This window comes from Centrocercus urophasianus, unplaced genomic scaffold, assembly GCF_019232065.1.
Source record: "Centrocercus urophasianus isolate 14NV4802_14NV808 unplaced genomic scaffold, USGS_Curo_1.0 seq_26, whole genome shotgun sequence".
Lineage (NCBI taxonomy): Eukaryota > Metazoa > Chordata > Aves > Galliformes > Phasianidae > Centrocercus > Centrocercus urophasianus.
This window is the reverse complement of record NW_024884822.1, coordinates 13,052,430-13,078,868: the sequence shown is the minus strand read 5'-3', so window position 1 is coordinate 13,078,868 and position 26,439 is coordinate 13,052,430. Positions and strand designations below refer to the sequence as shown.

At 40.5% G+C, this 26,439-nt stretch overlaps 2 protein-coding genes across 4 annotated transcripts; one reads left to right on the top strand and one right to left on the bottom strand.

Moving 5' to 3' along the window:
- The first annotated feature begins 4,149 nt into the window (after window positions 1–4,149).
- Window positions 4,150–17,354, top strand: LOC122164449 (F-box/LRR-repeat protein 21-like). Of its 3 annotated transcripts, XM_042826490.1 has the most exons (8): window positions 4,150–4,240; window positions 4,692–4,881; window positions 6,852–6,947; window positions 8,401–8,541; window positions 11,675–12,127; window positions 13,598–13,720; window positions 13,950–14,121; window positions 15,068–17,354. In XM_042826490.1, the coding sequence occupies exons 5-8, from the start codon at window positions 11,753–11,755 to the stop codon at window positions 15,709–15,711; spliced, it is 1,314 nt and encodes a 437-aa protein (XP_042682424.1). In that variant the 5' UTR covers window positions 4,150–4,240; window positions 4,692–4,881; window positions 6,852–6,947; window positions 8,401–8,541; window positions 11,675–11,752; the 3' UTR covers window positions 15,712–17,354. The 3 variants fall into 3 exon arrangements, with proteins under 3 accessions (XP_042682424.1, XP_042682425.1, XP_042682426.1); XM_042826491.1 differs by lacking the exon at window positions 4,692–4,881; XM_042826492.1 differs by lacking the exon at window positions 8,401–8,541.
- Window positions 17,355–18,716: 1,362 nt separating this feature from the next.
- Window positions 18,717–23,558, bottom strand: LECT2 (leukocyte cell derived chemotaxin 2). Its single transcript, XM_042826097.1, has 7 exons — window positions 23,503–23,558; window positions 22,865–22,997; window positions 21,770–21,921; window positions 21,100–21,270; window positions 20,186–20,312; window positions 19,511–19,665; window positions 18,717–18,953 (listed from the first exon to the last, which is right to left on the bottom strand). The coding sequence occupies exons 1-7, from the start codon at window positions 23,546–23,548 to the stop codon at window positions 18,763–18,765; spliced, it is 975 nt and encodes a 324-aa protein (XP_042682031.1). The 5' UTR covers window positions 23,549–23,558; the 3' UTR covers window positions 18,717–18,762.
- Window positions 23,559–26,439: the final 2,881 nt, after the last annotated feature.

Below are 26,439 nucleotides of genomic sequence, written 5' to 3'. Positions count from 1 at the left end.
TGTTCACTGCAGGGGAGTTGGACTAGATGGCCTTTAAACATCCCTTCCAACTCAAACAAAACCTATGATTCTATGAACTATAAATTACTGTGTCACATAGCACCTGTTGGCACAGTACAGCGAGTTTGCACTGGTTCACAGACCTGGGATGAACTGAAGGGCTACTGGAATTTGTGCTGGAGTCGACAGAGTTTGATGAAACAGTGCAAGGGACCTGGCATACCCTTGGGCCAGACATGGCAGTTTACTTTTACAGGATGTTTGCTGTTGATTCCAAGGAAACGAATCTCCCTGAAAGCTACAAATTAAACATCAACATATCTGGATCCAAATCTAGCTACTGAACTGCCAGCAGTTATCTCGCAATGGTCTTCGCTAGCAGCAGAGCGAGATACAGTAGATAGGTTTACAAGAAGAAGCTGCCATGCCATGTTAGGCTTACTAGTTGTGTTCATTATAACAAAGTAAATGCAAGTACACTTAATGCTATGAATTCTGGGGTGAATTTCAAATAGAGTCGAATTTTGGCTAGCAAAAGACTCTTTGCTGGCCAGGCCCTGCTGGCAGGGGGAATGATGTGGGTGAGTGCTGATAGCAACAGATAATATTAGCTTTGAGACTAATCGTGAATGTGAGCACTCAGGAGTGTAAAAAAGATATTTTTAGGCCAATGTAAGGATATTGGCTGCAAGCTATGATTGTTGTTATTTATTTCTATCAGTGATTTCTCTTATTCGGTAACTGAAAGATGTGTGTATGTAAATATATAGATAGATTAATAAGCACACTTACAAGTCTCAAACACATACATATCCTCACACATTTAGGCTTTATTAGGCTGCAGAAATTTCATTGTTAAAAAATGAATTCTGCAGATAATACACGACTTCCCTCTTGTGACCAAGGGATGCTATAGCATCCCTGGAAGTTCAAAAAAGACACCCAAACCCAGGACCAACAGAGAAAAAATCCCTACAAGGTATGCTTAAAAATCTCTGCAGGGCAAAGAAGCAGTTTAAATTACAGAGACTATGTCAGTTCTGTAGGGTTTTTTTTTGTTGTTGTTGTTGCTGTTGTTTAGTGGCCACTGATCTAACATTTTCCAGTGTTTACTGCATTTGTATAGAATAGAAAAAAGAATTAATAGAAACATTACTCTGAAAAACATTGCCACAAATATGAATCAAAAGGAAAGATAAAGTTGATGAAGGTAAAGGTTATTTTATCCACACCTGAACCCTAGGCCTGAAAGACAAAATCTGAGGAGGGTGGAGGAAATTGGTGAAAACTCTTTCTGGGTTTTATCTTTATTATAGTTTTTCTTCCTGGCAGAGGAATCCCTTCTTAATATTTTTCACATTCCTCATGACTTATGGTTCCACCCGTGCCTTGGCTTTCCCTCTCCCATCTCTGTACATTCAGATGGTAGCCCTGCACTCTTCTCGGGCCATGCATCTCTTCCTCCACTGTCTGTACATTTCCTTCTTATCCCTCACTGTGACCTTGTTCAGCCATGCTGGATTCCTGCTTTCTCCGTCTGATTTCTTGTGCTAGGGAATGGATACTCTCAGAAAGATGTCCTTAAAGAGCTGCCAGCTCTGTTCCATTCCTTTGTCCCTAAGAACAGTTTCCCAGAGGATCTCATCCAATAATTCCTTAAACAGCTGGAACTTCGCTCTGCTGAAGCTCAGGGTCCTGACTGTGCTCTTCGCCAGACCCATATTTCTCTATTGATAGATTTCTGGTGCCCTGTTTGCAGTTTAGTGGATACTTTTATACCTATTATCAGCTTTCTCTGAAAGACAGGTCTAGGCAGTATACGTATTAAAAAATAAAAGAATATATATACTTCAAATGCTCAGAGCATAAAATGATAGAATTATAACATGGCTGGAGTTACTTCTATTAATGATTTGTGTTCATTTATGTAAATAAGCAATTGCTTTTGTTTTTATTTCAGATTCAGTGTGGAAACATTTACAGAGCTTGGGTAATTTCTGATCCTGAGGCAGTGTGTCTCTCACTGCCTGCCTGTGAAGCAGCTGGTGTCCAGGAGGAGCTCACAAGCCTCACAGCAAGCATGACATACTAACCTACTTTTTGAGTATGATTGCCAGTTGCTACTTCAGCCTGCTCAGTTCAGTTTTAAATCATTAGAACCGCAATTATTGATTGTACGAAGTTTGAGTATTTGGGTTTTGAAAGGAGAAGGGCCGTGAAGTAGCTGTTTCCAGTACATGAGTCTTCCTGAAGTCAAGTCGTCAAACCAAGAGCAACAAAGTAGTACTTATTTGTCTGAGCAGCTACAAAAGAATCTATTTAGTACTGCAGGCTGTTCTCATGAATCCTCATCCAAAGCCTGGCACTGTTGGCCTTTTCCCTCCGGTGTGATCTTTCAAGAGTTCAAAAAGGCGAGCATATGCAACAACAAGCACCCTTCGGTTATGGCAATATCACTGCTGATTGAAGTACACAAAGAGTATGTTACAAAACCTGCGTGAAATACTGTGGTGACTATTCCCATTACCATCATAAACTTGAGACAAGGGCAGAATATCTTTCTGCAGATCTGCCTCCAGGAGACACAACCGCAGGATGAAGGCTAAGCCCCACTTTGGATGACGTGAGCAACTCAGTCATAGGGTCAGAGAAGGAGGGCATATGTCCCTCCCTGCCTCTTATGCATGAGATGAAATACGTGGAGACACATGCAGCAGCTCAGTGCAGAGCACTGCTTTATACCTGGAAGATAAACAGAAGGAAGAAGCTGCTGGTGTGTGCCCACTTTTGTGCAATTCCAACAAATTCAGAACTGGTGTTTTGTTGTTTTTTTTTTTTTTTCTCATATATATTCTTGTCTGCAAGCATTTTATTGCAATTACATGTAATAAAATGCATATGTTTCTATATTACTCCTCCCCTCCTTTTGTTTTCATTTTAAGTTGGATCAGATCAGAAGAGGAAACTCATGTACACAGTCTCCAAGTTCTGCCAATATCAGTCTTTAAGTATGATTGAACCTGTTTCCGTGCAGCAGCCCAAAGGTTATTGGCGGTGCACCAAGGAACCCATGACTGGCAGATTTAGACACAAGCTACAAATCCCCATTAATCTCTGTTTACAATCCATCCTCTACTACTATCTGCAGATAGTAATTCTAGAGCTAACTGTGCTTTTTGGTAGCAGGATTTCGTATCAGTTTATACATCAGGAAGAAAAGACTTGAACAATTATCCAGGAGACTCAGCCTCCTGCTCTCAAGTGCGAATGCAGCTGCCAACAGCCATACAGGTAGGAGCATTTCTGGTAGGTTTTCTAAACTCAGCAGATTTTTTTAAACATGCAGCGGGTTTTGCCATTCTCTTTGAGGAATTTACTCTGTACTCTGAAGGTGTCAAAATCTCTGCATGATGAATTTTCCCTCTGTTTGTTTCGCTAGCCCTGAAACCAGCTCTATTTCTGGTTCCCAGATTGGTTTGAAGAAGCCTTACTTGAGCATCACACCAACAGTTGCATTTTCACAGCTTTGCTATTACAGAGGGAGATAAAAATCTACCACCGAAACACCTTGAGCACATTTATTGTTATCTCTTTCTACGATGCTATAGAGGTTTTGTTGTTACTCATTGCTCTGTGCAAGAGCCAGGAGATCTGCTGTGTGCGTTTTGTATTAACAAATATCCGATAACTCAGATGCTCCAACGATCACAAAGAAATGCTGATTAACATGATGCTGCACATCCGTACAAATAAAATCTGCTGCTCATTACACTTTAGGTCTTGAATTAAAGGGGAGCTTTTGCAAGCAGAAATCCAAGACCTCAAGCGAGGTGGCCACGCTTTCTGTCAGTTCTGGGAGACACATCTTTCCTTATGGAGGGATCTCAGTCTCCACCCAGCTGGGAGAAAGAAACACTCTTACTGCTTGTGAGTGGGAAATGGGGGAGCACACAGAACAGCTGGCACACAAGCAAAGCCGCCTGTACGCCCACCGCCTCCCGCCCTCCCATTTTACCAGCGAGGCGAGGCTCGCCGGGCGCGAAATGGAGTCGCCGCATCACGTGCCGCTATTTTGGCGGGGCTGAGGCGCGCTTGCGCATTGCGCGCCGTGCCGGGGCTGGGCGGGCGTCGGCCCCTCCCTCCGCTTCTCGGCCGGCGGCGTGGGCAGGTCGCTGGGCTGGCTGCGAGCTTCGGGGCTTCTCTGCGACCCTGCTCGTGCGAGGAGCCGCGCGAGGAGGCGGTGAGCTGCGGGGCGGGGAAGGGGGCTGTGGGGATCCCGACCGGGAGGGAGGAGAAGGAAGCGGGCTTGGGGAGCGGTACCCGGCCGGGCCTGCTGGGGACCCTCGGCGCCGCGCGGCTGTTGGCTCTGGCGGCGGGGCTCGGGCCTCTGCCTGCCCGGAGCTGTCGGCTCAGCCTGACGGGAGCTGCCAGGCTGCCGGAGAGAGCTCTTGTGAAGAGCTGTGGGGTTCTGGGTGTGTCGCTGAGGAAAAGAAAGGACGTCTTGGGGTTTGTTCGCAGTTGGGAAGGGGGGTGTTGAGGTGAGAGCTGCTTTATTTTTAAAGCGGCGCAGCAGTCGAGCTCGCACAGCTAGCCTTCGCCACCTAGATAACGCTCAAGTGGCGGTACAGCTGTATTTCTGCAGTTAGAGCTAATGCGAACGCTCGAATGCAACTGAACGCTGTTGTTTTTAGGTCTCCAAGGCTTTGTCGTAAGCGTATTTTTAAGTGGTAAATCCCTGAGGAGACAGCTGAGGTTGAGAAAGATGAGGATTGATTGAAAACAATCCTGCTCAGAAGCAGAAATGCTCCCCACGCCCACCCGTAAAAAGGCTGCTGTGTCCTAAACGAAGGAAAAGCTTAATCTCGGACCTCACTGCACTCGGTGGGTGGATCTTCTGAGTTTTAGGCTTGAAATACGTTTCTGATCTCTTTGTGCTCTGCCAGAACTCAGCAGTTCAGCCCTCTGCTGTGTCACCCATCTCAGCAGCTCTGTGGCACTGCCTGCATGCAGTACCTGTTCTTGTTTCCCAGGCCGGTTCTAATGTTCTGAGAATGATCACATTGCTATCAAAACGTGATTTCCTGAAGGCTATTTGATTAACGTGGCAGGTATTTCAGCTGGTAAGGGCAGATCTGTAAACTGGCATCCAATTTTTTTTAGCATCTCTATTGAAAATCTATTTTATGCTATTTTATTTTTTCAATTGCAATTGAGCCTTGGCGTTAAAAACTGCAGGTGGGATTTAAATTGAGAAAGCAGTTATGTGGCCTGCACGTGTGATGTGGGTTCTTTTTTATTATTTTTATTTTTTTGCAACTGATGTTTGAGCATGGGAAACAGTGAACAGCTGCTAGCTTAACTAAGCCACTGCTTGCCACTTCTTGGGGTCCCCTGCTTGGAATCCCTTATCGTGGAAGACTTTTGCAAGTCTGAATTTTAGCAGAAGTTTGTGGTTCTGTTACCAGGATAAGCTGAAAAAACAGCTATTGACCTTGAACTTTCCAGGATCCCTGCTGATAATATGGATTTGGGTTTGTTTTGGTAGGATAACGTGCCACTGTGCAGCGGACTTCAACAGCCATACATTGAAGTCAAAAGTGTTTATAGTGGAAAACAGCTGTGTGGACTAGTGCACCTGTATTTGGTATTTTCCTCTACTTGAATGAGGGTGTGACTAGACTTGCTGAACCCCATCAGTTTATCGAGTATTTCAACTCTGCTGCTGCTGTTTATCTTTGATAATAATTTGGGTAGCTCTCGAGCAGCTCTGTTAAAGAGGAGCTTGCTTCATGAGCACTTAGTTACGGTCTGTAATTAGTAGGATGTACTCAGCTGTTAAAAGTAGAAAGTTTTAAATCTTTGTGGTTTGCCAAATACTGAAATCCAGAGATAGAATAGAGGGGTAGGTTATTTTTTTTTTTTCCTGATGAAGATCAAAGTATCTGTGTGAGAAGGGCCCAGTTTTGAGAGTGCTTTTATAAAAAGCAGTTCAGCGATGTGCTTGGGTGTAAAGCTTAGTGACTGTTTATGATGAAAGACAATGGAACACAAACTTCTCTGAATACTTCTTGATGTATTAAAAGCAAGCAGCTTGAAGGGATATAAGGGGCTGTTAAAATAAACGCCCTGATATGGTAGGTGACGGTAGACCTGCTAGCTTGGGCAGGCTGTCACTGCTCCCTGGGAACTTTTAAACAGGGAGGAGGAGGCAGCAGGCTGAGAGATTTGTTAATGATGGACTGCAGTTCATGGACTGCTCCTTGCTGTGTGACTGTGTGCCAAGGGCTGGACTGGGTGGTGACTTCATGCTGCTGGCATGGTTGATGGTAGGAAGCTGTGCCATGTGGTAGAAGTGAATGCTTGCATTTAGGTCATCTGTCATATAGATCCCTGGGCTGATAGCCTTGCCAAGAAATAAAGAAAGGCAGAAAAAGTATTTTTTGTGTGCTTTTTTTTTTTTTTTTTAATTCTCTATTTTCCACCACTCTTAGATTATTGTAACAGTTACAGGCAGTGTTGTTTAACAGACTTCACAATTAATAGTAACTATAATGCAAATATTGAAAGCATGCTGTTTACACTGTACTATTGACAGTGTACAATGTAAATGCAGTTGCAACACTTGTTTCACATCAATTTTGGGCTTGACCTGACCTCACAGTTCTATCAGTAACAGTATTTGCAATGTGAGGCAAGTTACTTTGTGTCAAGATGATTCCTCAGAGACCATTCTTGTTAGCAAGAAAATGTTTAAATCAAAATCCAATTCCTATTACTTTTGTATGGGATGTACTTGTAGGTTTTTGTTTTAATTACCAAAGATTTTCATTTTTGGCATTTTATCTGGACAGGAGAGGAAAGCAGACAGATGGTTCTGAGTGCCCCATGGCTGCAGCTACATCAGTTCATTCATTTCTTGCCTGTTGTCACTTGGAAGCATTCTTCAGGTAAGAAAGCTGCTTCGAAGTACTCCGTGTGGTTTATAAACTTACCCTTAATTAACTTCTGCCTAAAATCTTTAAACTGCATTCAGTGTTTTGTTCTCTCTGCTGTCATTTGTGTTCTGTTCACACACGTCATTATGAATCTGCCTTTTGTGTTAGCCACTGAAAGCACTTCTGCAAATGAATGTGATCTGTATGTGCCATGCAGAGTTAGGAGGCCCGTGGTGAGCAGGGTACATGCAGTACCTGTAAATCCTATGTGCAACACAAGGCCACCATAAATTACAAAATTCTCCAGGTGTGCCATCTGCACACGCTTCTGTAAATGCAAATCAACTCTAATTATGAACATGATTGTACAGGCCTTGAATTTTCTTCTGTGAGCGAGCTGAGCAACGTTATTTGCAAGGCATTTAGCGTTTGAGTTTGGTTTTGCTTAAGAGATAAGGGGCTGCTGCTCTGTTGTGTTTGTATCTAAAACGTGCTGTGTCTGTGTTAAATTATAAGGCTGATATTAACTGTGTAGTTTTTAAAAGATGATGTTATGACTTAGGACTCAGGACAGTCTGATGTCTCTGGTTTTTAAAAGAATTATTAGAAAGTTTAGCAATAAAAATCTACTAGAAATCTTATTTTTAGTTGAAGAGACAGCTTTGAAAGCATCCTAATGTTGTAATGCCATTCAGATTTTAAATCTTTGTTTTCATTTTGAACCTATTGTAGTTTAGCCAGGTGGGTGTAGCTGTTCCTATAACTTTCCATTGAAACTTCTTCAAATACTGTCCAATGGGTAACTGATTTTGGAGGTCTCAGGTATACCTTACAGCAGACCAAGATACTCCTTCATGCTGTTATTCATATATTAGCAGATGGGAGCATATCCATTCATACATCAGTGTCTTTTTCTTCACATAGAGTTTAATTAGCCAAAGTAGTTTTACTGTCATGTTTATAGTGGTGCAGTAAGCACACTTTTATGGTACAACTGAATAGCATTTTAAACTAAAAGTCCTTACATCTTACAATACTAGGGGTTATATCTTTAATTATTGTACACAGTGAGCAGAAAAAAAAGACAACAGTACTTATTATTTAGGTGCATAACTTCCTAAAAAAAAAAATATATATATATATATATACACACACATATATACAAATCAAGAATTCAGAAGTGTTTTCTTGCTGCATAAAAGCACTGATGTGGATAAAACTGTAGGTGATGCTAAATCTAGATTTATGCTAACACATGCACCTTTCCATTAGTTAGATGATAGTTGTCAGATGACATTTGGTAGAACTAATTTCCTTTCCACTTTTGTTGTTCTGCTGCCATATCTGCCTTACAGCACAGTGTACTATTCCTCTCAGTCTTGGTTCCAAAACTGACCTTAGTCCTTCCCTTGGGTCTCCCAAACTTTGCAGAACAGTTTTGTTTTTTTGGTCAATGGCTTCGCAGGTCAGTTCATCTTTTGGGACCCATCCCTGCCTTCTGGTTAAGGAATCCTTGCACACATACAGGATGACTCAACAGTGGGATGGATGTTCAGATACCAAAAAGGTGCTGGTAACTTGACAGGAACTTCCACATTCTTTGGAGGTATGTGTGCATGTACGTGTTTCATTGACTACTAGCCTGGTTATGTCACGTGGAACTATTATTTACTTCAATTAAGTTCTGAAATAGAAACAATCATCATCTCACCTACTTTTCCTCATTCAGGTACTCGAAACAAAATAGGCATTTACACCTTCATAGTGAATATTAGGGCTTCACCTGTGGTGAAAGCTTTGTTGTAGATAACTGGTGGAACTTTTTGCTGATCTTGCAAAGTAGGACAGTGTAATTTTGCTGCATTAAAACGTACTGCAGTACTAAAGGTAAAACTTGCAGAATTATCAGTGTTAAAGGTATGTAGCAACAAGGACAAATTGTGGCCACTCTCTGTCACTGAGAGTGTGTATATTATATGTACCATTTGTGCCTTGTCACATCGTTTTGGTCTTTGGATGTACTGAATCTCATGCATAGCCTGGCCTTTGGGGTGGGGGAATGGTGGCTTTTCTGGTTTTTTTTTTTTTCTATGTCAGGACCTCTTTGTGGGAGCTAAAGCTGCACCTTCTGAAGCTCAAGAAAGTTTAAAAAGAAAGTGAACCCTTATTTCTTGTTTTCAGGACTTAACATTCTACTGAGATGCTATAGATAGGCATGAGAATAGCAGAAGCATAGAAATGCTTCTCAGGCAACAGCATTTAATTTTTTTTGTCTTGATCTCAGTTTTAGAAAATAGCTGGTTTCTTCAGCACCTTCAAAGTAGAGAGGAGGGAAAAAAATTAGATGGTAATTGATTCAAACTAAACTTAGCTCAGCTACCAGTAACTGAAAGAGAGAGTGTGTATTATGCAACTGTTGATTACTACATCCACCTGTAATACTTTGGAATGCCTGTTCATTGTGTGACTTAAAGAACTCAAAAGTCATAAAACGTTGTCACGTAGATGACAATTTGAATTATGTGGATGATAATGGTAGTAGCAAAGTGCTTATTCATGCTGAGCTTTCATCTTCATTACATAAGTGATACTAATGTAGAAATACTGCTTTGTTTTGAAGCAGGGTATGTTGAAATGTATGCGTACCACTCACCATTTTCTCTGAGTTGCAGGCTTTCCCCAGTTGTTACGTAAGGCATGTGTCTATTCAGGGAAGAACAGATCCAGTTATTAAATATAATGCAGTGTTAATACTTATTTCTCTGTGGGTATTACTTGTTTCTATCGTAAATGTAGCCTTAAAGAGACTGAGGTGAAAATTTCTGCTGGAATAAATTCCTTGGTGGTTGAGACAGTTTGTTAGGTCAAGCATTAGAGAAGCTGGTCATGCAAACAGCTCTGAGTTGTGTAGGCTCTCCTTCCTCTCTTCTCAAAGGAGGCGTGTGCTTTCTTTTTCATAAGAGTGGATTGTTACACTTGTATGTCAGTCACCTCAACAGCCTGCAGATCAGGATGTGTGAGCTGTGGAAAATATCAGCATTTTCGACAGGGTGGTCTGGCTTTTGATGAGTGTTCCTGGGTTGTTTTGTTTTGTTTTTTTTTTTTCCATCATGAGATACTAAGGAAAAGTTTCACCCTAAATGTCAAATACATGCTGTGCTTCTAACTTAGTCCAACATTTTGGGTATTTAATATACTGAAGTCAGAACTGTGATTGAGTTGCTCTCTTTTAAGAGCTGAGAGCAAACACTTATATTCTTCTTAAGTGCAAGATAATGCAGATATGTGATTTTTTTAATATCCTGTCAGAGAGAGCAGAGAAGAGGCTTGCATTGGGCAGAGGTCAAGGGTTAGTGTGGTGTTACAGGGTTAGTGTGGTGTTACAAGATGGATATTTTCTGTGTCCGTGGAGCAGTGATCTCCAAAGACCTCACTCGTTTTGTGATGTGTGGCCTTTAGGAGCAAAAAAGTGTGTAAGTCAGTGGGCTTTACAGCTGCCTGAGAATCATGATAAACCAAAGAACTCAAGGGGTAGAATAAAAGAAAATGTGAACATCAGACTAAATTTGTCTGTGAATATTTGAAATTTACCAGATCTTTATTCTTATTGCTACATTTTATTTTTGGAAATGCATCAGAAAAAATGAATAAACTGGAGTAAGAATTAGAACCAGTGTTATTTCTTAGTTTCTTTATTTAATGCTTAAAGAGGGGAGAAATAACATTCAGTAGAGTTGAATCCCAGAAAAAGCATCCTGTGAGGGTTGTCGTGGAAAGGCAGTTCAACCAAAAATAGATGTGTTCTGTTGATTTGTGAGGAGTACATGGTAAAGTAATGCAAAATTTCCCTTCAGGCTGGTTGCAGATAGGAGATCAGGCTGAATGTGTAATTAGCAGAGCCTTTGGGAAGGGTCCTCAGCCCACTGTAAAACAAAGCAGCTCTTGAAACAGTTAAAACTGTTGAGGATGAACTGCAGAATAGAATTCAGTGTTGAATGGATTTAGGTAGGCTGCCCTGTGCCAGAATATGAAATCGAAACTCTTCCTGCCCTTCTTTAATCCCTGGTTGAGATGACAAAGGTTGTTTGGTGGAGTACTGTACTTTGCTGTGTTGTGAGATCACTGTCTTATCTGCCAAAAAAAAACCAGCATGAGAATCTTACTTCTTGCTCTTGTTTTGCTCACAGGCTTGTGGAGTATGTTGTTGCTGTTAGTTGTGCAGGCTTTTCTATGTTTGGCAGCTGTTTTTGTTTTTTGTCTTTTAAAAGGTCTGTGAAGGAGGTGAGCAAAAGTATTGAATTGGATTCTTCTGGAGGCACACATGTTAATGTTTGTTGTTGCTTGTAGGAAGTTCTTGGGAATTGGCTTCTGTAGATGTTAGAATTCTTGTAGTCTGAGATTTGCTTAAAGGTATCTAATTTGCTCTTACTAAAGTATATTGCTCTTAAATACTACTTTTCCACAAAATGGTCGATACACTCTCAAGTAGTAACAGGTTAAACTGCACCTGGTAAATTAGGGAACTTTTTTTAACTTGTTTATACCAAAATCTAGTAGAATAATTTGTGCAAACGGTGTTGAGAAGCAAGGTCCTTGCTCGTGTCTATATGCTAGACATTAACACATGGACACAAGTTTTTAATAGCAAAAATGGCAGGTTAGTAACATGGTTTATTTATCTCTTACCGTGTTTTCCCTGTCTTTATTGCCTTTCTTCCCTAATTTCTTTATTTTTCTAGAGATCTACTGCACGTGAGGACTTTCAAGACTCTTGCACAATCTGAATACATTGGGTTGGTCCAGTGCCTGAAACTTTCATGATGAAGAGAGCTAGGCAGAAAGTTACGGATGAAAACGCAGTTCCTCAAACATCACAGGGAAGCAAAAAACAGAAAACTTGCTTATATGGGTCAGCCTTTAGTGAGTCTGACCCCCATGCCTCAATAGACTGGGGAAGCCTTCCACACCACGTTATTCTGCGCATTTTCCAGTTCCTGCCTTTGGTAGATCGAGCCAGGGCATCGTCCGTCTGCCGAAGGTGGAACGAAGTTTTTCACATCCCAGATCTCTGGAGGAGATTTGAATTTGAACTCAGCCAGCCGGCTACTTCTTACTTGAAGTCTACTCATCCTGATCTAATTCAGCAGATCATCAAGAGGCACGCTGATCATCTGCAGTATGTCAGCTTCAAGGTAAAGTCTGGGGTGAACGGAGGCTTTTTTGTCACATTGCTCTGCATGATGTATGCAGCTTCTCTGCCTACGGAGAATCAAATCGTATGTGTTGGTGGTCTCAAGTGTTATCCCTGTGAAGTGTTATATTTAAAAAGACAGTTACTGGAACAGCTTGTTTTTCACACATACTCATTGTTTCTTTCTGATTTCTACACTTTAATCCCTGCAAAGTAAGGGAAGAGCTAACGTTATGTGATACTGCACTGAAGATTAAATTACGTTTTTCAGAATATGCTGCAGAGTTTCTCTGCTCCAGTGTTGGTGGTAGTCTGAGAACTCAGCAGATTGTTGTGTGGATAAACATTTCTTACACATTGATGAATTGGAGGAAGTGAACTGAAGTCTTATGTGTGTAATTTTGCAAAACTGTCTGTACTGTGAAGAACAACTTGAAATTTTAAAATTCATGTGAATGGGGGGAAGATGTTCTCCATGTATATTCAGGTGCTCAAGAAGCAAGGATGTAGTGAAGTAACAGTAACCTTGATTTAAAGGAAGGTTATATTAGTAGTCTCAGGAGTGCATGAACTTGATCTTATTTGATTAGTTGGTGTGGGTTTACTAATAGTTTATCTGAGAAGATCATTGTTGAAATTGAATTTGCTTTGTTAACAGTTTATAGTCACTTGTTAAGAGGAGATAGTCATATCTATGAAGGAAAAGTAGAAGAAATCTGATGCTAAAACTTGGATACAAATCCAAAGCTGCTTTTTGTCAGCAGTGTTAGGAGTTTGATGTTTGGAGATCCATGGATGATGAGTTATTAAATACCTCTTACTTTTGCATACCAGGTAGCAGATGATAGTGAACTGGCAATCTAATATCTGTTTCTGCAGCTTGTGCCCTTTTCCAGGCACTTAATTATGCCTCGCTTCTTCAGGTATTGGAACTATCTGTCATCTTGGCTATTAAAAAGGAGGAATGTGAGATGAGATGGGGATTTGTCCAAAGTTGGTCATTGATCTTACAGCTGAATGAGGAATCAGTTCATTATTTGAGATGCAAAGCTTTCCCCATGCAGGCAAAATGGTTTAGTTTGCTGAGGATGTCTAGATCTTAACTCTGTTTCTGCTCTAAAAGTCTGGAAATTTTACTTAAAGTACATCTGTACCATTGTTGATCAGACTGGCACTACTTGTAGTTATTTGGATAGGCTTGAGCTTATCTGAAAAGACAGCCTAGATCTGTGGGGTCTGTTCATATTAGAAAGAACTGTCAATACTTGGAAATATTTTTTACTACTGACCTTCCTAAACTCTTTCTTGTCTTGAAATTTCCAATTATTGTTCCTTTCCTGTTTTTGTGGTAAATGAAGCCTGGTGTGGTGCAGCTTGAGTGGTTGTGGACCTCGCAGTATTGGCCATCAGTGATGCTATTTTCTGAAATGTAGTAAAGAATAACTTAATGATTTTTAAATTGCTTGTGCAGGTTGATAGTAGTACTGAGTCAGCAGAAGCAGCCTGTAACATCCTTTCTCAGTTGGTGAACTGTTCTATCAAGACACTGGGTTTGATTTCTACAGCAAAACCAAGCTTCATGAATGTCTCTAAGGTACTCTATTCTTTTTTTAATTTATTTTTAATAAAATATAACTTAGAAATCATATTTCAAGAAAAATTAATCTAAACAATGATAAGCATATATTCTTTACACAATAAAGGGGATACCTAAGAAGTAATTATTTTTGAAGTTTTTATGCTTGCAAAACCTAAAGTTTCGATGAAGCTCCTCCTGTCTTTCATAAAACTTTTTTTTTTCCTCTTTCAATTCATTCAAACAGGCTCACTTTGCTTCAGCACTGACAGTAGTTTTTGTAAACTCCAAGTCATTATCATCAATCAAGATAGATGACACACCACTTGATGATCCTTCTTTGAAGGTTCTTGTTGCTAACAACAGTGATACTTTAAAACTGCTTAAAATGAGCAGCTGTCCTCATGTATCACCTGCTGGTGAGTAGTGAATATGCATGAAAAATATAGTAGAAAGGCAACATAAAACAATAGTTGAGACCTACTTTTGATACAATTATTCATGTACTGTATTTAGACGGTCTGTGTAAATGTGCAACCTTGTAAATTGAACTGATGTTTTGTGGGATTGTATGTGCAAAATCCCAGATGAATTTATTACTAATTGATGGGCTGAGGGATGTGAAAGCAACTATGAATAACTGTTTTGCAAAATGCTGTGAGTTCAACTTACTGAGCAAAAAAAAGTTAATGCTTCAAAGTTTTATTAATAAAAACAGAAGGAGTAAATGAATTTTAAAACTAATAGTAAAAGAGGAAGAGTCTTTCGATTTCTATAGTGTCCTCCTGTGCCCAGATCTAGCAGCATGAACTTGCTCATTTAAATATTGTTTGGCAAATGGCTGATTCCATTGAAAGGCTCTAGATGGGAAGCTCAAAGGACCTTCAGTTACCTTTCTCCTGAAACCCTGGAGCAAGGTAAAGGGAAAGCTGGTTTAGTCTTTCTCCTGTATTCATCCACAAAAGGCAATTTAATCTGTGAACCCTGTTCCAACAGATCAAGAGCAGTGTGTTATTTGTCTTAGCTCAGGGAGGTTTTAGCTTTCAAGTTCAACTTGGCCGCTGATGTTCACTTAAAAAGAGCTCTCAGATAAGTGCTAAAGGAATGAGCTCTGGGAAAGAACAGTGGCAAGTTCAGCTGGATCTTACCAGACCTTGCTGATAACTATTTGTGGCCAAAACCCCATGAAAGTATACTCTGAACTTCTATCATACTTTGGTTTTTTGGGTTTTTTTTGTTTTTTTTTTTTTTGTTACAGGCATGAGCATTCAAGTCAGTAGACATAGTATTTGCTTGAGCATTGCAGCACACTGCTGTGCTTATGTTCACTTGTCATTTTACAGATCAGTTTCTTTTGTTTCTCAGGAGTTCTTTGCGTTGCTGACCAGTGTCATGGACTTAAGGAGCTGGCCCTGAACTACTACATACTGAGTGATGAGCTGTTGCTGGCTCTTTCAAGTGAAAAACACGTGGACCTTGAGCACCTTCGCATAGACGTTGTGAGTGAAAATCCTGGACAGGTTGAATTTCACACTATTAAAAAGCAAAGCTGGGATGCTTTTGTTAAACACTCCCCCAAAGTCAACATTGTGATGTATTTTTTCCTATATGAAGAAGAATTTGATGCTTTCTTCAGAGAGGAAACCCCTGTTACGCACCTTTACTTTGGTCGTGCAGTAAGCAAAGCAATGCTAGGTCGTATTGGCCTGAATTGCCCGAGGTTAATTGAGTTGGTTGTGTGTGCTAATGGACTTCAACCTTTGGATGATGAACTTATTCAGATTGCTCAGCGCTGTAAGAACTTAACAGCAATGGGACTTGGGGAATGTGAAGTAACTTGCAGGGGTTTTATCGAATTTGTGAAGATGTGTGGAGGCAGGCTCACACAGCTCTCTATAATGGAGGAGGTACTGATTCCAGATAATGATTATAGCTTAGATCGACTTCATTTGGAAGTCTCCAAACACCTTGGAAGAATGTGGTTTCCTGATATGATGCCAACATGGTAAACACTCTTCATCTGTGGGTAGACAGGTAAAATCAGGGCGTTACTTTCTATGCAAATAAAGATTTTTTTAAAACAAAATGTGAAAAATTATTTTCATATTTGATTTTTTTTTTTTTTTTTAGCTCTAGTAGAGTAACAGTAAGATATTCAAGAATGTTAATGACATATTAAAATAGATTAAGTGTACTTGACACTGAAAATAGGTCTGGTTTACAGGTGCTTCATACTTCAGTCAACTTGAGGTTCTCGGAGCTCCAGTTTAAATGTTTCATTCAAATTGAACTTCTTTCTCATGTCTGTCTTTAAGTCTTTCTGCTGTAGTCAGAATAATAGAAGAGAAATTTTTCTCCTCGGGTAAAGCTAACTTTATGGGAAGCTGGCTATAACTTGGAGTTCATTAAGACTTTTATTTGTCATGAAGTTTTATGCAGCTGTTTCTCAAAACATTCTTGTTACACATGTAAAAGTTTGTACATAAAAAACACCAGCCCAGGTTATTGAAATATAATCTAGTTTAAACTCCTGACAGTGTATTAAAATGTTGTAAATGAGTTTCTGCAACAACAAAAAACGCTTTCAGATCTTCAGTTGCACTTTAAGTCACTTTATCAGATTAGCTAAACTATAGAGACAGCATTGTACAGTATGTTGTTTTTCTATCTCATGCATTAAGTGGGTGGAGAAGAGATTGCATTGAAGTTAACGAATTTAACAGTAGATTGATTGCTTGGAAGAATGACAAAGCACTTCTGAGTTTGAGAGTTCGTATCTTTGATTACAAAAGTTGACATCTGAATGCTGCTCTGGGCTCTTTTTGTTAAGAGATAAGAATCTCAGGTATGTGGCTAGTGGAAAAGAAGGATCAATGGAATGCAATTGTCTTTAATCGCTTTCTGGAGTCAAGGGTTTAGAGCATTTCAAAAAAAATTGCCTGTTAGAGGCTGAAATGACTTTCAGGAGTCTTGTCTTGCCTTTCTTGTATAGAGCTGTGCTGTAAGCCCTGATTTCTAGTTATGTATTGCTGGAGGAGATGCTGAGACTTCTGGTTTGGGAGGGATTGTGAGACTGTTTACTATTTGTTATTAATTGCTTTTTTGATGAAGATTTTTTCTTTACAGTGGAAAGGAATAGGGAGTTGATGTGGAGTATGTATTTTTGCGATAACATTTTTGCACAGTTTGTGAATTGAAATGTGTAGTATACAAATTTTTCTGTAATTTTTTTCATACTGCATTACTATATTCCTATTTGTAATAAGAAGTCTACATCTAATTTACTGGTGGTATTTGTCACATTTGATAAAATGTCAAATAGTTTCTTCTATGGTTATACTTTTCTACAGTTAAGAAAAAAAAAATAGAGGCTTAAACCTCTGTTGTTTTGATCAGACTTGTTCACAGTTACAAGCTAAAGGAATTCCAATAGCATATAATGCATGTCTAAATCAATAATGTATTATTGCTTGTTGCACAATTAAGAAAAGAAGCATCTGGCTCTGGTTACTAGCACTTACTACCCAAGCATTTGCTTCCATAAGTCAGGGGATTGAAAAAAAGACCGAGGTATTTCCAAGCAGTTCTTGGTTTAAGATGTGTGATTTGCTTTAACTGTAAACATAATAAACTGATCTAATACCTGCACTGATCCCAGACTCTTATCTGTCTCTTGCACTGCTTATCTTCCCTTTAGGTTGAGATGTGTCACGTTTCTAACATGACAAACCTAGAGAGGTAGTGGAGCTGTTGGAGTAACAGGGAATTAATAATTGTCCTTTCACATTTGTGCCTCAAAGTAGAGTTTTAGATATGCTGGCAAATCTTTTAGAGGGTTGAGTAGTTCTGGAGTCCTGTATGTCCCTGTAGCCAACATGATGGAATTCACTAATGAATTAGTGAAGTGCAAGTCTCTAGTGGTTATATACAGAAATGAAACACGAGGGGGGAACTTTAAAATGCTTATTTGAATATTGTCCCTTTCTCTGTTAATGGAGCAGCTCTTCTGTGAAGTTGCTGATGTTGGATTGCTCCAGTTCCAAGCTTGAAAATGGGCCTGTGTTTATTAGCGAAGTAAATCTTAATACGGTGACTTCTTTTGGTATATTTGTTCAGAACGAATATGAATGAATAAGGAAGACCAACTGATAATATCAACCAAATTGATTCATTAGTCTTCATGTGAAATACCAGTTTATAGGCAGCACTTGACATGGTTAATGCTGAATTTTAGTTTTAATGTTAGATTTCAGTGTTGTGTTGGTGGTACAATGCGTGTATTATTTCTACCTTCTAAACATCCCTCTCTTCAGTGTGTAATGCAAGGATGTTGAATAACTAAAAACCTCCACGTAAAGTGCAGAATCTACACCTAAGGGATGAAGATGATTTGTAGGGTCACTGCAGAAAGTCCAAGTTCCAGCAAGAAGCTTGCAGCAGTGCACCTTTTCTGCCACATGAGGGGGTAAGCTGACCTCCAAGTTTCTTGACTGACTCATTGACAAAGCTTATTGTGAGTCATTGCTAACTTCCCGTTTTTTGGGTTTTGTTTGTTTTTTTTTTTTTTTCCACAAATACCCATTCAAACAAAATCTCATGTTCTATTTTGGAGTCCCTCTTGCCAATCTATAGAGGCATCAGTCGTAGTATGACAACGCTAAACAATATCTTTGTCTTCTGGAATGTTCTTGTAAATTTCCCTCTAATTTTTCTCAGTTTAAGATGCCTTCAAAAACTGAAGTAATCTTCCTTTCGGTAACTTTGTTTTCCAAAATGCAGTAAAGTTTGTAAGCTAGCCTAAGGTACAATATTCACAACTACTAATACTTAAAAATCAGTACCTCACTGGTACCTGGCAGAGGTGTTGATGCTGGGCCTTACAATAATAAGTAAGGCTCAAAATACTGCATCAGCAATCTATTGTCGTGCCTGCTGTGTACACTTCATTCTATTTGCAAAGTACGTTTTCCTTCTTTCATTGAGAGAGACCATCCACGTGAGAACAAAAACAGCATTTGAATGCTGAGATGTATTTATTCAGAACTTTTTACACTTCTGTTTCACTTTCTTCTCTGTTTCCCCCTTTCAAGATTGCTAGTAGGATCTGAGCGATCGCAGTTCTCAACATGAATATGAGATGTGATCCCAGGAAATACTCTTTGCATTGGCAACATTCTGCCAAGAGCTTGTCCCTTAGAAATCCTACCACTGTATCTGATGGGATGGATGCACAGCAGTTTTACACAGAAGCCTGGTTAAAAAGAAGAGGAAGGAAAAAAATCAGGTGATGTACATTTGTTCTCCTGTATTAATTCTATTTGAACAACTCTTGTCCTTTCCACTGAGATAGCAATTTTGGAAATGCAATAATATCCAAAGTATTGTAAGAAGTTTAGAGAGTGGTTGGAGTTGCTGGCTTATTAGGGAAGGGAAAGTGAAGGGACAGGTGAGAATTCAAGCTCTCCTCTCTGCTGAAGCAAGAAGACAATATACACATCTCAAGCTCCCTGTTTTTAATTTTTTTCTCATGCAATTTGCAGCCCAATCAAACTTCTTAGCTTTTTTTTCCTCTTTGTAGAGAGAAAACTAAATAGTAGCTCATAAAGGCAAGATCTTCCCTCACTGTCTTTAAGACTGAACACTTATATTTGTATGCTAAGAAAGGAGCAGAAATTTCTGAATGTGGCAATACAGCAGCTGGAAATGTGTGCTTTGCTGGTATACTCAACTACCTGTGAGGGAACGTATCCTACATGAACTTGAGTCAAAATGAACTGTTAAATAAAATAAATGAAAACAGCTATATACCTGATCCCCTGATTTGGACTCCATCATCAATGGCGTTTCCATTATGAAAGAATTTAATGGGTCCAGACAGCTCACCAGAAAAGGGAGCGTACACTGTTGCACCATCAGCACAGATGACATCCACACCCTTGTGCTTCTCTCCTTTGCCATTGCGTCTGAAAACAAATACACAATTAGAGAAGTCTCTGCCAGACCTACCATTATGCAGAGAGAGGTCGCTTAGCAAGTTCTGAAAACAGGTTAGTAGTACTAAGATGGTGCTGCCATGATTGACCATGGCTGAAGAATTTGTAGACGTTCTCTTTTGGTAGCTAAGCTAATGTTACGTAGTCTGTTAGATTTACAGCTTTGGGAACTGTGTGGGTGGAGGCTTATTTCTCCCTAGTTTTGAAATAGAACTCTAGAGCTACAAAAGTGCTGGTTGGAAGGTACCTGTGGAGGATGTTTAGCCCTACCTTCAGCTCGGGTTGTTCACAACACCAGGTCAGGCATGGCTTTGTCTAACCCAATGCCTCCAAGCACGGAGGTTTCATGAACAATATTGGCAACCCATTCTTGTGCTGCATGACGTCTGCAGTGAGAGTTCCCTTATGTTCAACCTAAACTTTCAGAGCTTAAACAAGGTTCAACTCTATCCCAACAAAGCAATGATAAAACCCCACGTGTTCAAAGTACCTCGGAGCTCCAAAATATCCACAGCCGTATTTATCGCAGCCTCTTATCTCGTTCGTAGGATTCCCAGAACATAATGTTGCCCAGTGAGTATTGTGTTGTGGGAATGGTGGGCGGGGTGGTAAAACATCTATGAAATATAGAAACAGGAAATAAAGGTAGTGTTGTTTTTATTTAATGTATTTCACATTTGCAACTTTCATTTTAGTTAGGAAGGAACATGCTGGAATTGCATCATGCAGTCATGCAGTGTTCAGTTGATGTTTGATCCTCCACAAAATTTGTCACCTGTTTGGAATTGTAAGTGGAACAAATGCCTCAAACTACATCTTAATGCTTTGTAATTAGGGTTGGCTGATACAAAGAACGTGCTTCCAAGGGAACGCTCACGGCAGAAGTAATGCAAAAAAAACATGGGATCACCATTATCACAGTTATAAACCCAAAGGGAAAACTGAGGGGTAGGAGAAGATTTGGATTTTTCTTATTCTATGCCTACACTAATGGGATCAAAGTCCTTAAGTCTTTCTACATCATCACCGAAATCTTTAGGGTGATTGTTTTCAAGTGCGAATTTTATGTCTGATCTAGCTGAGATGTAATTTTGGAAACATTGCTAGTAGTTAGAAGGATCAAAAGAGACATCTGACTATCTTTGCTGGGACTTGATGCTTCTGTGCCATGGGAGGGCATTGAGGGGTGAAAAATAAAGCATGGTAAGCTAAAACATGTTCTTTCCTTTCTATGGTCCTGTTATGCTATAATGCGTGTCTTCTCTCTTACAGATGTCTTGAGGAGACCCTATGATAGAGGAGACTCCTATTGCTTGATATTACTGTAATTTGTAATTAAACTTATTTTCATTCATGATAAACCTCAAATGTTTGTTGCTTGGTTTTGTTTTGTTTTGTTTTTACCAGGTCTGAGGAGATGAGTAGGATCAGATTGGTCACAGTTCTCGACGTGAATGTGAGAGACAATGCCAGGAAACACTTTCTGCATTGGCAGCATTCTTCCAAGTTGTTGCCCTTTCTGGATTTGGCCGTGGTATCTGATGGGATGAATGCAGACCAGTTTTACACAGTAACCTGGAAAAGATGGGAGAGGAAGGTCAAACACCAGCTGCATCTGTTGAGGCAGAGTGCAAGAAATCTTCCTCACTGGTCTGTTACTGGGGGCTACAGTGGTGAAGCAGAAATGGAGTCAAGGTACCAAGAATCCTGAAAGTACTCACATCCTTATAGAAAAGAAGAAAAAGGAAAGAGGAAGTTGGAAAATAGGGACTGGAAAATATCCTCTCAGCAAAACTGAGGACTTCGGATGCTTTGTTTTTACTTTTTCCTTTGTTTGACTTGGGGTTGTTTTTCTGCTATGTGTTTTTCAGCTCCCTTCTTCCTTTCTATCTAAGAAAAAGACTGCATCCTTCTGGAGCTTTTGGTATTTCTAAGCAGCAATGTAGTTGTGCTTCAGTATAAGAACTAGAGAGACTAAATCAGCAATCTGCTTGACTTGAAGAGGCACAGAAATATCTTAGGTAAATAAGATTGCTTGTGCCTGCCTTGTGACATATGTGCTGTTATTGCTTACCTGACCCAGAGATTTGGACTCCATCATCAATGGCATTTCCATTATGAAAGAATCGAATGGGTCCGGAGAGCTGGCCACTGAAGGGAGCATACACTGTTGATCCATCAGTGCAGATGACATCCACGCCCTTGTGCTTTTCTCCTTTACCCTGTCTGATGACATAATTAAGTAGTTATGCAATCTGTCAGGCCTAATAGGTAAATCACTCAGACTATGTACGAAGCTTCTCTAGAAACATAATGTTTTACATCTGCAGTGAAATTGGGAGAAGTTAGTGGTTTCAATTGTATTCTTATTGCAGAGTATTTGTAGTGGTCCACTTTAAAGGGGGGCAGAATTTCAAACTCTAATGAATGTTTTTAATTCTCCCAAATTCATGGGACACCAGACCATCAGAGTACGCCTGTTCCACCCCAGCATGCATCTACACCATGTCAAATAGAATTGTATATTTGGCATTTTCTCACTTAGCAGTTCTTAAGTTCTGTGCTGGAGATCATAGAATCACAGAATATCCTGAGCTGGAAGGGCCTCTGAGTGCTTTTTTAGGACAGCATAACCTTCTCTGTTACAGGGTGCCTATGCAGAGGCAGTGGTGGCTGCAGATCTTTAGCTTGTGTGAAGTAATTTGTAAGGCTTCCTGTAAGCTCTATTGATGATTGCTAGTTAAGAGTCTGGTTTAGAAGAACCAAAGATGAATTACGTTAGTCGTTGGAATGCTTTCCATTGCTGTTCCCACTCAGCCTGCTATTTTATATATAGTAATCTCTCTTCTTTACTCTTTACCCATACATCTGTTAGTCAAAATCACACTGATTTCCTTCAGTGAGATTGCTAAGCAATGTCTCAAAGCAACTAAGAGAAAACATGGAGAAGCTCTCTTTCATTTGAAGTGCAGCAGAAATATCAATGAATGATATATGAAAGGCACTGCTGGTGATTTTGTGTATTGTCCTTAAATCTTGGAGAAAGAATGCAAAATAGTAGTAAGCCTTTTAAAAACTTGGTTAAATCTCATTCTTGCTTTGTGAACACTTGGTGTAGGAAAGCCACGATGCGCCCCCTGCTCCAGGTCCTTAATGCCCACCCTGTTACCTGCTGGCTCCGTAATTGCCGCAGCCGTATCTGTCGCAGCCCCGGATTTTATTGAAAGGGTTCCCGCTGCATATCTGCGCCCAGTGCCTGCCCTGCTGCTGGGGAGGGTGCACCTCCCACTGCCTGGTGAAAACTGCCCGTGCAGAAGAGGAAAACGGGGTGGGAGGAAAAAAAAAATAGGGTTGTGTTAGTGTTGTACAACTGAAAGTGGTAAGCTACAAAATGCAATGGTTAAGATAGAAGGCATGTGTTACGACTTCTGCCACAGAGGAGAGGTTTCCTCCTTAATTACAGGCAAATGATGGTTTGTGGGCTTTCATAATGCCCTGAACTGCAGCTGTAAGAACATCAAGCAACCCGTTGTGCATACTTGACTGCTTTCCTGGAAGCCTTGGGTCTTGATAAAGTACATACAGCAAAAGAAAGTAAAGCTGTAGACACAGATTTCTAATATTAGTTTCTGCTATAATACCAACTACTTATTCTGTGAAACCAAAGCACTTCAGTATAGGTCTATCTGTAAAAACACTACTATAGTTCATCATAGAAGCAGATTTAAAGAGCTTAGCTTTACGTTGAAATCAATTTCAGTAATTGATTAGTGTCTGTCTGTACAGATTCAAGACAAACCAACTCACCAGTGGACACCAGGCTGAGCAGGGCGATCAGGCTGAGGGCTGGCATCTCGTGCCTTTGAGCGAGTCAAAGATGTCCTACAGTAGATCTCTGTAGTATTTATGTGTTTTCCAAAGTGAGTCTGTTGTATTGGCCAATCAGTCCTGAGCCAAGTGTTACAACTCCGAGCAGACAACGTTGCCATATTAGGCACTGGAGATATCTGTACAATATAACGGTTTTTTAGAGCTGGTTGGGAAAGACAGGTAAAGCAATGGGTGTCTTAGCTCACATTAACAGATGGAAATGAACAATCCCACTTCTCAGGAAGCTTTGGTTGAACCATTTCTTAACTCTTTTTCTTCTCCTTCCCCAAGCAAGGACGCACTCAGGCCAAAAATGATAAGGAACAAGAATATGATCCAGAGGATTCAGCTAGTGGGAGAGGATGGGCAAAATTCCATGTATTGTCTGTTGTGGGCACCAGTTTGTCTTTCTCTGCTGGTTCCAGTACATCCTCCCCAGCTGTATGTGCCCATTATAGCTTTCTAACAGCACAGCAGAGAACACACGTAGGTGTAACGTTTGTTTTAGTACACATATTCACTTAAGCTAACAAGTGCAGATGCTTTTTGCATAGAAATCTGTTCTTCCTGTTCATCTGGTATTTTCACCAAGCCTGGACATCAATCCATGGAGTCTTTTCTCTGGAACCCTGTTTTTTGACAGTGAAGTTCTTGTTAAAACCTCTTCAGATTCTGAAATGGATGGTTGCAAGCCACAGTTGCATTGCGTAACTGACATGGAGTTTAAAAAAAAAAAAATCTCATTAGTTTTCTAATGGTTCATTTAGCATCTGCTTGACTTCAGCTATTGAACTGTTAGGCAAGCTGATTAATGTATTTTAATTGTCCCTTCCGTTCAGCTTTTCCATATTTCTTATAGAAGGGCAGTCATGGAGCTTTCCCATAAGAGGAAAGAGCTCCAAGAGACAGTGACCTCTGGAAGGCCTGCATGTTTTGTTCAGAGGAGAAACAGATGTTACTGAGCGCTTCTAGCTGACAAAGAGCATCTGCATGTTGTGTTTTCCCCCCAAAAATAGCTGCAACAAGCAGCTGGAGACAAATTCCTGCCTCATGCTTCCAAGCTTTTTTACAGCCAGTATTAGCCCCTTGGAATATTTTGGTCTTCCCTGGCATTTTTACAAGCGACTTCAGTGATTTTATCCCTGCTGCTTTCTCCTCTGTCCTGCCAGAAGGAAATGCTGTTTTTCACACTTGTAGTCACTAAACAAGTATTTCTATAAATATGTTGTTTGCATCTTTCCAGGCTTACTCACCTTCATTTCTCCAGCTACTGAAGAGCTCAGATGGAGAGCTGCATCCTCCCAGCAAGAAATGACCCGAGAATCACGAGCGAGCTCGTGCTTTTCCATGACCCAGGTCCCTCACTCCCTCTTGGACTTCAGCACACCTCAGCTTATCATCTACATTTGTTGGATCTTAGGTTGCATATCTTGGTTAAACTACTGGGAACTTCCAGAACTCGTTAGAGCTCTACAGCTGTCTGCATAACAATATTAGTGCATGCCAACAAACTTCCATGGCTACTGTCTGTCACCTGTTTTCAATCCCCAGACAACTGTTAGAGGACAGCAGAGCCCAGAACTTCCCTTCAGAAGGTGGTGCAATGCCAGGTGCTGCCCCAAGGCCCCGTCTCTGAGTTTTTCCCATCTCATTTGTTACAGAATTTACTTCACATTGCTCGTAGCTGCCTTAAAAAAAAAAGAAAAAGAAAAAACAAAACAATTTTCAAGCTCGTGTTACAGTGGTTCAGGCTTCTCAGTGCATTCTCTGTCTTTTCCAGGGAGCTGCAGGCCTGGCCTGTTGGGCAACAGGGCTGTGAACCGATGGTGGTGGGATTCCTGCGTTGGGCAACAGAGGCGTTAATCCAACAGTTGGGAGGTGTGGTTGTGAAAGAGCCCAGCCAGGCTCTTAGCACACACCAACAGAAGGATATGGAACAACCGCGGCGTTGCATGGAGCTGCACTTGCACCATTTCCTCCTGAGTGACAGGATCGGGCTCGAAGGTGGGTGCTCAGGGATGATGATGCTCACAGCTACAGATTTTGGAGAAGGACAGAGCTGAGTTATTGGAATTGTTCATTAGTGCCTTCCTACATGCCTCCGACTTCAGTCTGAACCATTTCATGCTTTACTTGTGAGCATAATATTATGGCTGCTTTGGTTTGAAAGGAGAGAAATGTCATTCTTACCTACTTTTCCCCTTCAGATAAGCTTAATGAAGGTGCTAGGTGTGGCATTTGTGCTGGTGGTGGTGATGTTTTGGTTCCTCACCATGTCTTCTCTCAAGGAGCCGATGGCCCCACCTAGCAGATAGGAGATTTTTGGTTCCTTTCCTTTGGGGGCAGTTCTGCATGGCTTTCAGGACAATGTTCCAGCACTTAGGACTAATTAAACTAAGGTTTAACTGGGTTACTAGTCAACCTTTTCTGCTCATACAAACCCATGTTTTAGAAATACATCTGCTTATAACTGCTCAGTGTTATAACCCATACGACTTTTAAATTGATTTTAAGATGGTTAGAACACATTATAGGTGAGATAAGAGAACTATTCTCACTGTGTGCTCTGCAGTATGATCAGTTTTTAAACGATGCCGACTGTCTGCTCAAGCTCATTCTTCTGCAGGTGTCTAAAGAGACATCTGAGACTCAGAGATTGAAAACAAACCTGGGCCTTCCGCTGGGTGCTTGGCGCTGCCAGTTTGGGGTCTGGTACATATGTACAGAAGCAGCTCAGAAATATTCCTCATCTTGCAAGCAGAAGGAACAGATGGTAAGTAAGGCATGTCAAGCTTCATGTTGTAGGTAGAAGTCAGGTACAGTTAGTGGTACATCCATCTTACAAATGACATAAAGGTTTAGAATTTTTTTATT

Coding starts and splice junctions, on each gene's coding strand:
- LOC122164449 (XM_042826491.1), top strand. CDS start 11,753: ATGATGAAGAGAGCTAGGCAGAAAGTTACGGATGAAAACGCAGTTCCT. Junction 12,128..13,597: donor TGCAGTATGTCAGCTTCAAG/GTAAAGTCTGGG, acceptor TTGCTTGTGCAG/GTTGATAGTAGTACTGAGTC. Junction 14,122..15,067: donor TCCTCATGTATCACCTGCTG/GTGAGTAGTGAA, acceptor TTTGTTTCTCAG/GAGTTCTTTGCGTTGCTGAC.
- LECT2 (XM_042826097.1), bottom strand. CDS start 23,548: ATGCCAGCCCTCAGCCTGATCGCCCTGCTCAGCCTGGTGTCCACTG. Junction 22,998..23,502: donor GCTCAGCCTGGTGTCCACTG/GTGAGTTGGTTT, acceptor CTGCACGGGCAG/TTTTCACCAGGCAGTGGGAG. Junction 18,954..19,510: donor AGTCCAAATCAGGGGATCAG/GTATATAGCTGT, acceptor CTTTTTAACCAG/GCTTCTGTGTAAAACTGCTG.